Consider the following 11043-nt stretch of genomic DNA (forward strand, 5'->3'; position numbering starts at 1 on the left):
GGGGGCTGCAGCCTTGGGGAGGGGGTTTCTTTCCCGGGTCCTGGGCACTCACGACTCCTTGTAGTAGACGATGAAGCTGAGCAGGTCGCGGTACTCAGGGGGGCGGTACCGCTCCCACTGCAGGAAGATGCGGTCGGACTCAGTGATGTTGGAGACGAAGCGCAGCCGCTGGGTCTTGCCTACGACGATAGAGGCAGGCAGCTCAGGGTTGGCGACCATGAGCATGGAGATCTACCTTCCCCCCCCAGCCCTGGGCTGCCCTGAGACTTACCCAGCTCGCTGCATCTACCACCCAGGTCAGAATGGTAGGGGGAGACCTCCCTGGACCTACCAGAGTGGGGCAGTATTATTGTCCCTTTTGCATGCATTGGTGTGTGTGTGTAGACACAGGTATGTGCTTGTGTATGGGTGGGTGTGGGTGCATGCTGTCTGAGTGCACTGTGTGTGTGGGTGTGGGTGTACAAGTGTGCAGGCTTGTGTGTGTATGCCTGGGTGCATGCTGTCTGTATGAATGCACTGTGTGTGTATGCGTGTGCATGGGTACATGCTGCCTGTGTGAGTGTGCTGTGGGTATGTACAAGTGTGGGTGCTTCTGTGTGTGTGCATGGGTGCATGCTGTCTGTGTGAGTGTACTGTGTGTGTACAAGTGTGTGTGCAGGGGGTGGGCACTGGTGGTGCTGATGGCAGAAGGGATGGAAAGGACCATGGCAGGAGGGCACTGGATGTCAACCCCCCATCCCAGCTGGGTAAGGGCAGGGGCACTCACAGCTGGCGCGGTCCCCATTGGTGCGGGGGTTGATCTCAGCCTTGTTCTGCCGACCCTTAGTGCCTGTGACCTCCTCCATGCGGTAGATCTCGGCCAGGCAGAGCTTGGGGTTGAAGGCGAAGTACATCTTGCCCACGGGGATGGAGAGCATGTGGTGGCCCCAGTCCCACAACTGCTGCAGGTTCTGGTTGTCCAGCACGTACAGGGTGTAATTCCTGCAGCCGGGGGGAGGGGGGGCAGGATCAGATGGGGTCCCCAGGGAGCAGGTCTCACACGCACAAGAGTATCCACAGAAGCACAAACATTTGTGCAACAGAGCATGCACACACAGTGTGCTCACACACACAGAGTGCACTCATACCAGTATCATGCACCCAGGCATGCAGGAACATGCACACATGTGCACACAGTGCATTCACATGCGTGGAGCATTCACGTACACAGAAGCAAATGCACACTGCATGCACAGCATGCACCCAGGCACATGTATACACAGACACAGAAGTGCACACATTTGTACACACACGCAGTGTACTCACACAGACCGCACGTACCCAGGCACATGCGCACACACAGAAAAGCACACACAATTGTATATACATACAGTGCACTCACACAGACAACATGCACACACACAGAAGCACACCCACTTGCACACACACACAGTGTACTCATACCCAGGCACACGCGCAGAAGCACACACACTTGTATACTCACACACACACTGCACTCAGCATGCATCCACACATAGAAGCACACATATTCATATACACATACACGCCAATGCATACAAAAGGGACAATCATACCATACACACACCCTAGCAGCGTGCACATATGCACGCACACAAGTAATGCATACACACAGACAACACACACACCTTGCAGTGTGCTCACATACGGAGGCAGAGATGTGGGTGGTCACCCCCACACATTTGCACACAAAACCCTTTCACACATGCGCATACAGATGGCACGTGTCCCAGTGTCTTGCACACCCACACCAGGGCACCCTCTCCTGCAGCCTCCCACCCCCTCCCTGCTACCCCTGCCCAGGAGCAGATCCCTGGGCCCCGGGCACAGCTGTGCTCTCCCACCCAACAGGCCTGATGCTTAGAGGAAGGCACCAACCCCACCAGAGCCCTGCAGCCCCCAACCAGCTGGGGAGGGGGAGGAGGGGGCCTCTCACCCATCCACCATGGAGTCCCCGCGGATGAGCTTGAGGTTCTTGAAGAAGGACAAGGAGACGAGGGCGAAGGAGTGCTTGATCTTCAGGAAGCCCGTGATGGTCTCGATGAGCCCCAGGCTGCTCTGCAGCTCGGAGGCCAGGTTGTCTGGGCACGGAGGAGGCAAGAGCCCATCAGGGGGGTGCAGGGGAGGGGGGCAGGACTCCTGGGTTCCATCCCACCCTCATCCCAAGCATGCTGAGACTCAGCGAACTTGTCCACCCACGGGCATCACTGCTGAGGGGCAAGACTCAGCTTCCCCTCACCACCCCCCTGCCACCCCTTCCAACCCTGGCAGGCTGGAGACATGGGGGGATGGGGTGCAGTGTGGGGTGGTGGCAGAGAGCAGGGCAGGGGGCAGGGAGCACTCACAGCCCCGGCGGATGTTGAGGATGAGGCTGCCCTCAAGGAGGGTGCAGCCTGCCAGCTCCTGTGCCGCCCGCGTGGAGTCGATGGTCTTGGTGCCCACCTTGCACTCCTTGGGGCACAGCCCCTCGCACCTGTGGCAGAAGATGCTGCGGGGGAAGGCGAGGGTAGGGAGTCACAGACACAGACTCCACTGGACTCCCCTGCCCCAGCCAGGGGTGCAGGGCACAGGGCCGGCATGGGGCACCAGATCCATGCCCTAATTCCCTGCAGAGATGCTTGGAGCCTAGGGGCTGGGAGGGGCCCTGGATGTAACCCCCCAGGGTGCAGCAGGAAGCGTCTGGATTTGGTGGAGGGGGGGAATCTGGATTTGGCTCTGGGGTTAGATGTATGGGGGTGGTGTTTGGTGGGTGCTGACCTGCTCTCGTTGCGGCTGTAGCCAGGCGGGCACTCGGAGAGGCACTGGTGCTGGTGGATCACGAACTTGGAGGCGTCACGCGGGTTCTCGGAGACCTTGCGCAGGCTGGCGCAGTACTCAGCCGTCACACAGCGCCAGCCCTCGTACTGGTAGGTGCGGGCCGGGCAGGCGGGCAGGCAGCGTCCCTGGAAGCGGAAGTGGCGGCAGGCCACGCAGGCCCCGCTGTCCCGCGCCCGGCTGCAGCCCCCCAGGCACTCCTCATGGCAGCACTCCCCAGCCACGGTGCAGGCCCCGCCGGCCCCGCACGGGCACACTAGAGGCAACAAGAGAGCAAGAATTAATCCCTAAGAGCTCAGCCTCTTTGCTCTCCCCAGTGACCTGCTGCCTGAGTCTGCTGAGAGCCTGAAACAAGAGCTTTGCTGCACTCCCAGCCTGGAAGATTGTGGGGGTCTGTGTCCTGAAACGGCAGGGATCTGAGGGATGGGAAAGGGGAGAAAGAGAGAGCAGGGTAGGAAGGGCAGGTGTGGAGGGATGGATAGAGGGAGGGGAGGCAGGGATGGAGGGATTGCCCTGTGTGTATATGGAGGCGGCAGCTGATAAGGATCTGTGTTGACAGTGTATACCCCATGGCAGGCTGTCTGTTTACAGAAAACCAGCTGCAACCCGGGCTGTATTTACCCCTCCGCTGGGCAAACACGGCAGCAGGGCCCTGGCGGATACACAACGGGTCTGATTACACCCGCCAGCTGCAGGGAGCCTTGGCCCCAGCCTCTGCTGCCTCTCCAGGGGGCTGGGAGAGAAACCCAGACAGGGCTGGGATGGAGGAACCCAGACCTCAGGGCACCCCAAGGCTGTACCTCTGCACCCCCCCACACACACACAAACACACAGTGCACACACATGTGCTGTCTCCCAGGGACCCCCCCACTCTCCTCTCTCTCTGCGTTAAGCTCCTTTTGGCGATGGTTACGTCGAATTGTCACCTCCTGCTGGGACGTGCCCAGGAGAGGAGAGGCCTCAGTGACCCCGTGGGTCCCTAGGACAGTTTGTAGCTCCCGTCTCTGGGCGCTTGTATACGGTCTTGATTTTGTCTAGATAAATATATTCTTTGTGGTTTTTTGTCTCTCCATAATGATCTTTTGTAGAAACACGCTGATGCCAGCTCTGGACCTCAGAGCTGCCCAGCCCACAAGCATCTCCTCCACCTGCCCCAGTGGTTTTCCCTCTTTGCATCTGTACCCAGTCTCCACAGGCACCGGGTGCCCGACATGATAGCAAACAAACTTGCCACTTGCAAAGAATAGATCCTCTGGAGCCCAAACTAAACCTCTCCGGGTGCACAGGGCCGAGGGCACTAGCAGGTTCCTCTTCTCCCTACGAGGGGCAGGACAGCAGAAGAGGTGGCCAGAAAGGCTGAGCCCCTCATGGGTTTTAAACATGCTTCTCTCCATAGGGAAACACTTTCTAACACCCCTGGTAGAGGACAGGGCTTCATACTTGTCTAACTGGATTTGCTCCATCGCCCCCAGTGCAGGAACCAACTGCTTCTTTACCACCTCAGTACAATCCCAATTGCAAACTCAGTTAGACCAGTTTAAAGCCCCATTCTCTACTAAGAGCATTAGAAAGTATTTCCGTATGGAGAGAAGCACATTTATACTGGGCTCACAGCATCCCCTCCTTCCCCCGGCTGGAAAGGACATTCCCCCTTGAATTATTATTTGGGATGGACTGGGTGATACCTTGGCCCCACTAAAATCAATGCCACAGCCCCACAGGCTGATAGTCAATCAGGGCTTTTCTTTGTAGCGGTCTGTACCAGTGCACGCTGCATTTATTAGCATTAAATGATATTGCCTTCACGTATTGGGCTGCACTATGGCAGAGCCCAGAGACCCCAGTCGGGGTCCTGATTCTGAGTGCAGATACAGGGCCTGATTCTGGGCTGCTCCAACCTTTGGGCAGAAAAGGGCCTTGGCATCACCCAACTTCTCACCCTAGCCCAGGAGAGCTGCCAGTCCACGACGGTGCCCCGGGCAGCACATAGCAGAATCGCGTGATCCGTGACGCACGTACACGCCTCAGACCACCTCACCCATGAGTCCCGCTTTGCTGGGCCTGTTTCTAACAGCATGGCTGCAGAAGTGCAGCCACCTCTGGGGTGGCTCATCTCCCCTCTGCAGGCTTGTTAAACCATTGGAAAGGGTTTAGAAAAGCTTAATATAAGCAGCACCAGAGCGCGTCAAACCCATGGTCCATCTAGCTTGGGATCCTGTCTCCAACAGAGCCCCTTGGCCCATCCAATAGGCCCGTCTCCGACAGCAGCAGGACTGGAAGCAATACAGAGACTGCGCTGACTCAGATCTCCCTCCATCCCCTCTTCAATACCCTCTCTGGCCCCCATTGTGGGGTTAGAAATGCCCGAGGGAATGTCTCCAACCATTAAAAACCAAGCTAGGATTTCCCCTGGCTGCAACGCACCCCCCTGTCTTCGGGGTGCTGTGTTTTCCCATGATACAGTGCCACGCCCCAAGGGAAAACACAGCCTTAGCCCCTCTCTACAGCCCCCGTGCTTTCCCTCTCCTTCGCCCGGGTCTCCCCTCCCCAGTCAACCTTGCTCAACTTGCAATGCCCACCTGGGCCCACCCTGCTCAGCTTACAATGCCCGCCCGGTGCCCAGCTCCTCACCCCTCTGGCAGTAACTGGAGGTCCAGCAGCGATAGTCCAGCTGCCCGTGGACACTGGTCTGGGCGCAGGGCTTCTCCACGTCCAGGATGCCAGGGCAGACATCGGCACACTCCTCGGCCAGCTTGTTCCCCACAATGTAGTTGTTCTCCAGGGCTGCCTCAGGCAGCAGCAGCCCCCAGTCCAGGGTGGAGAGGTGGCAGAGCTCCTGGTTGCGCTCAATGCGCACGGAGCCACGCAGCACGTGGGTGAGGCTGTGGAGGCCGATGTCGCGCAGGTGCGGCATCTCGAAGATGACCAGGGCGTAGTTGAAGAAAAGGCTGGTACCGCGGATGACTGAGAGGTTGGGGAAGAGGTCACGCAGACTCTCCAGCCCATAGACGCGGAAAAGCAGCAGGTACTCGGTGACCATGACCAGGCGAGGGAAGCTCAGGCCCCGGAAGTCCTCGGCACCCGTGGTGAACATGAGCAGGATCTGCAGGTTGCCCTCCACGATGGTGCAGTTCTCCAGCTTCCGCAGCTGTGAGGCGTCGTTCCGAATGTCCATGCTGCTGCAGACTGCGAGAAACAGGGGGTGAGGGCCTGGGACACCCTGCCACTGATGAGCTGGGCAGCCTTGGCCAAGTCCCTTAGCTCAGAACAGAAGAATTGCCAGGGACTGAGTCAGACCGCAGGTCCACCTCACCCAGTCTCCTGTTTCACACCAAGGCAGAGAAGTCACAGAGTTGTGGGGTTGGCAAGGACCTCCCGGGGTCACATCTAGTCCAACCTCTGCTTGAGGCAGGATCAGACCTGCTCTTCATAAGTGAACAAGAGCTGACCATGGTCTTCTCCCATTTGCAGCCTCCAGCACTAGAAAGCTAAAAGGGCAAATGCCTCCAGGGCCAGGGGCTACTCAGCCACCCTGGGGGTCAGACACAGCCTAGGATTGGACCCTGCCAGGGTCATCCCAAAGCTGTTTCATGGAGAAGACAGAAGCTGCCAATAACCAGGGCATCTGACACTGAAAAAAATCAGCTCTCCAAGACTCCCCAAAACATCATTTTGTGGATGGAAAAGCTTTCGCTGGACCCCTTCCCAGCCACAGCCTGGATATCACCCCCAAAGCTGCCTTGCATGCACCCCTGCCTCCCAACACTGCCAGACCCCATCTGGCAGCCCCTGCTGGCACTTCCTGGCCCCCGTCCGGCTCATGTGGCCTCTGTTTACACAGGGACTCTCATCGCCTCCCACGGCCATGCCAGTGTCGCAACATCGGCGTGCTTGCGAAGCCGGCACTGTGCACAAAAACAGAGTGTTCCTGGCAGCTTCCTTGGCACATTGTCCCAGGGTTTTAGACACCGATGTCACAAGGACCCAGGAGTGCAAAGCCTGCCCGAAACTGCAGCCCCTGTGGGCATGCGTGGAAAGGAAACATGCGCCTTGCTTTCGTCTTTGGGGTACATTGCTGCTCTGCCGGCCAGCGCACTGGGCTAGGGGACCCCGGTGGGATCCAGCTCCGTGCCAGGTGCTGACCCATGCAGCGTGCAGACCGGTGCGGAGGCTGGCAGAGATGCTGGTACATCATGCTGCCATTCCCCAGCTAGCCTCAGGACAGACAGCAGCCAGGACTGCATGCCCAGGGGCCACGCAGAGCACTGCACTATGGGATAGCTGAGCCTCCAGGGCCCTCACTAGCTGCAAAAGCTCCAGGAGGGGTAATTTTAAAGGTACTTTCTTTCCTCTGACGAGCCCTGGCAGAGCTGGGGCGCTAGGTCCTGATGCATGTGGGTACGGGGTAGAAGAGATACCAGGCCACACCCCACCCAGGGCAACCCCCAGCCTGAGCTGCCTGCAGCGCCCAGCTCCCAGGGCAGCCTCTTACCCAGAGGGGAATTTACTGTAAACACCAGGAATCAACATGATGAACTTGGCTTTGAGCCCAAACATACTGCAGGCTGAGGCTGGGGGTGGGCTCTGCCAGCCCCGCACGGACCGGGGAGAGGTCAGTGGGGACAGACGGGGGTCATGGGGTCCCGGTTGTACCATGCACCTGGGAGGGGAGGGGAGGAAGCAAGTTCTCTAGGGGTGCGTGGGGGGCTCAGGGGGGCTCACCTGGCATCAGCCTAAGAAACTAGATTTTCCTCTGCATTTCCCTATCCTGCCCCCGACCCAGGTGCCACCCCTGGCAGGGGAAACACCATGTATCTGGGTCCACGAAGGCAGTTTTCCTTAAGCGTTCCCAGGGAAAACTGTTCTTCTGGTGTGTTTTAGTACTCACCGAGATGTTGGGGCTTAAAGCCCACTTTATGGAAATGGGAGGCTGTTCCCTAGCTTGCTCCTGCAGCCATATGGCTGAGGGCAGGCGAAACTTGAGGGCATCTGAACCCCAAGCCTCCAGGCTTGGGCCTGCACATAGGATGCCTGGCAAAGGATTTGGAAACATCTGAAGCCCCTGGTGGGGGTGGAGGATGTTTGTTGGTTGTAGGGTCACTTATGGTTCTGGACTGACCCAAGGATTTGGACTTGATTTGGCTTGGAACAAGAATTTCTTTTTTTATTTTAAAGAAAATGCCATCCCCACCAGCCCCTAGAGCAAGCTACATGCACCACCCCAGACCTTCCTACATGCCTGTAGCCCCAAGATCCCTTGCACTTGAGCCTGGCTTGGCCCTGGGGTGCAGCGGGGTGGGCACAGCTGCCCTGGCACCCAAGTTGGGCTCTCTGTAGGGATGCAGAGCCCAGGACCCAGTCAGGGGTGCATGGCATCACCTGATCCCCTTTGCCGTAGTTGTGGTACCTGCTGCCCCCGTCCCTGCCTTTCGGGCACAGCGCCAGCCACAGCAGTGGGCACCATGGCAGCACCTGCCACAGCAGGTCGTTTTCCCAGCGCCCGGCGCTGTTGGGAGCAAACAGGCCGCGGCTGGGCGATTACTGCCATCACTCATTAACCATGCCGGCCCCGGGGCTAGGTCTGCGCCTGGCCTCCTCCATGCACCGCAGCCAACGCGCGATCCCCCTGCAGGGTCCATTAAGCCCCATCAGGGGTCAGATCCTGCTCTTGTTTGCACGGCCCTGACTCTGGAGTGGATCCGGGGGCCTGGCTACTCGTGGGGCCACCCCCGGCTCTCATGACCCCAATGGGGAAACTGAGGCACGGGGAAGGCAAGGCTACCCAGGCCCCTAACTGCAGCGCTGGGACTCCCAATGGCAAACACTCATCCATGTTGCTGGCCCATCTTCCTGGCACCCTGAAACACCCCTCCTGGCTCTCTCCTCCGATCCCCACCAGCTTGGTCCTGGCTGCGTGGCCGCCTTCGATCCCGGTGCCGTTGACATCATCCCCCCTGCTTCTGCTTAGCTACAATTTTCCGCTTTCCCATCTCTTTCCACTGCTCCCTGCCCCCCTGAATTATTTATCTGTCTCCACCTCACTCTCCCTGCTGCCATTGCATCCTTCCCAGCACAGCCCAAGGGCCAGTGAATTGCAGCATCTCCCCCCTGCCCCCCAACCCATCTCATCTCCTTTCACTGCAAGGTGTTGGGGTCCCTGGGAATTATCCAGCCAGGCCCAGGCACCAGGTCCTGGAGCAGCCTGGGCTTCGTTACCTGAGGCCTATTTGCATGCGAACGAGAGCAGATTGGGGTGGGGAGGTAGGGAGGAGACAGCTTTGGGTTCTGGAAAACTCATGATGCTGCAGGCTCATGGCACCGTGTAGCTCAGGTAGAAATAATCTGGACTCCAGGTTCAAATCCCCACCCCACACACACACACAGACCCCAGGCACAGACAGCCCCCCCGAGAGCCAACAGGCTTAAATGACAAGGGAAAGGAAGCTATTGCCCCCCTACCAGGGACAAGGCAACTGAGGCACAGGGAAGCAAAGAGACTTCCCCCAGGTCCTGGTGGGTGCTGGTGGCAGAGCTTCAGAGCCCCCCAGTGCACTTGGTGCCGCACGTACCCGACCTCAAGGCAGCCCCTTCTCCAGGACCTCAGTGGCCGGAGGGGAAACGGAGACCCAGAGAGCAACCCGAGGGTACCCAGAAGAGCGGGGAAGGGAACCCACATCTCCGGCCCTTGCCACCTCCAGCATCCCAGGGACATCTCCCCTCTCCTCCCTCACCCAGGGGCTGCACAGAGAGACCCCCTTAAGCCCCATCTGTCCATCCAGAGACCCCAGGCTGCAACCCCAAGCTGGCGGGGGGGGACTTACTTTCAGAGGTGGCCTGAGCAGGTGCCAGTGGGAGGAGGCTGAGGACCAGCAGGGCTCCCCAGAGACGCAGAGCACGGGGGTGCTGTGTGGTCCCCATGGCCCACAGACGCCCCCACGGCTCGAGGCTGCAACGCAGACGCCCGTCCTGGGCAGGGCACGGGGGTCCCTCGCTGCCCCCTCCCCTGGTCCTGGCGTGCAGGTGTGTTCCCCCGGGCTCTCCAGCACACCTGAGCGTGGGAAGGCGCTACCCGCACCAGCCCCAGATGCAGCGGGGTGGAGCCAGGGCTGGGCTCCCACCTGCTCTGGATGGGGGTGGGCAGGGGGGGTGCCAGGCGCGAGCCAGGCACGAGAGGCTGGGGCTGGGCTCCCAGCACTTGTGTTTGCAAATGTTACACACAAAATATTTAGCCTGACAACTTGAGCCGGGCTGGGTACAGCTGGGGGGGGGGCTTGTTTGGGAAATAACAAGTCAGGAAGGGAAGTGGCAAGGCCACAGCCCTGGGGACAGGCCTCCAAGCTCGGCCATGGGAAACTCCCTCAGGCACAGGGTAGCTGGGGTAGAGGGACGTGGAAGCAGGGGGGATGATCAGGACACCTGGGTTCTCCCTACCCTGCAACCTCGCCCCTGCCAGCCTCCATACCTCGGTTTCCCCCTCCTTGCTCCAGGGAGGATGCCAGGCAGCGGGGCTGCTGGCTGGTGCAGAGACAAGACATGGCCACAATGGTGGTGAAGCGGCTGCTGGAAGTCCAGGGGCTTTTTTCCATTGCAACACACTGGGCAGGGGGGCGGGGGCAGCTTCTTTGCTCAATCATCTTGCACATGAAAAGAGCAGACCAGGGCTCCCAGGCCAAGGCTGAACCCCAAGTGTCTGGGAGCTGAGGCCATGGAGTGTCTCACCAGCCCCATGCACTGGACCCAGATCCCAGGGGATCCTGGGCAGCAATGGTGACCTTGAACCATAGCCCACACTTCCTGCATGCACACGCGCCCCCTCCCCAGCTGCCCCCAGACACTCATGTCACGTCCTCCGACACCACCAGTTCAGTTCTAGGATCCCTCCTGGGACCCCCTCCCAGGGGCTGGGGGCAGCTACTGATCGAGCACCCGCTGCAGGAATAAACTGCAGTTGCTTCGGTGGCTCCGTCTGCCCCCCAGAGCCACATCGATGCCTCCCCAGGCCAGGGGGTCGCAGCATGGACATCTCCACAGCCAGCTTCCCCCCACCGGAAAGTCCCCAGCAGGTCCAGCCACCCCTGCAGGCCCCCAGTGGCCCCAGGGCAGAAGGGAAGGGAGGATGGGAAAACAAGGGGGCAGAAAGAGACCCTTGTGATGGAGCAGGGCCCTCCAGTGCCAGGTCCGTGCGCAGCTGCAAGGAGACAACCAGGGAAA

At 59.5% G+C, this 11043-nt stretch overlaps 1 protein-coding gene across 2 annotated transcripts in view; it reads right to left on the reverse strand.

The window, feature by feature from the left end:
* INSRR (insulin receptor related receptor) overlaps positions 1-11037 on the reverse strand; it is a 19244-nt gene extending 8207 nt beyond the window's left edge. The window contains exons 1-7 of one of the 2 annotated variants that reach the window (XM_025214358.1): positions 9654-11037; positions 5464-6018; positions 2776-3088; positions 2364-2506; positions 1955-2099; positions 767-981; positions 53-179 (exon numbers count right to left, since the gene is read on the reverse strand). In XM_025214358.1, the coding sequence (XP_025070143.1) occupies positions 53-179; positions 767-981; positions 1955-2099; positions 2364-2506; positions 2776-3088; positions 5464-6018; positions 9654-9750 (1595 nt within the window). In that variant the 5' untranslated portion in view covers positions 9751-11037. Of the gene's footprint in view, positions 1-52; positions 180-766; positions 982-1954; positions 2100-2363; positions 2507-2775; positions 3089-5463; positions 6019-6145; positions 7790-9653 lie in introns of those variants that run through there. The other variant, XM_014524176.2, reaches the window with a different exon arrangement.
* Between the last annotated feature and the right edge of the window lie 6 nt (positions 11038-11043).

Source organism: Alligator sinensis, unplaced genomic scaffold (assembly GCF_000455745.1).
Source record: "Alligator sinensis unplaced genomic scaffold, ASM45574v1 scaffold811_1, whole genome shotgun sequence".
Taxonomy (NCBI): domain Eukaryota; kingdom Metazoa; phylum Chordata; order Crocodylia; family Alligatoridae; genus Alligator; species Alligator sinensis.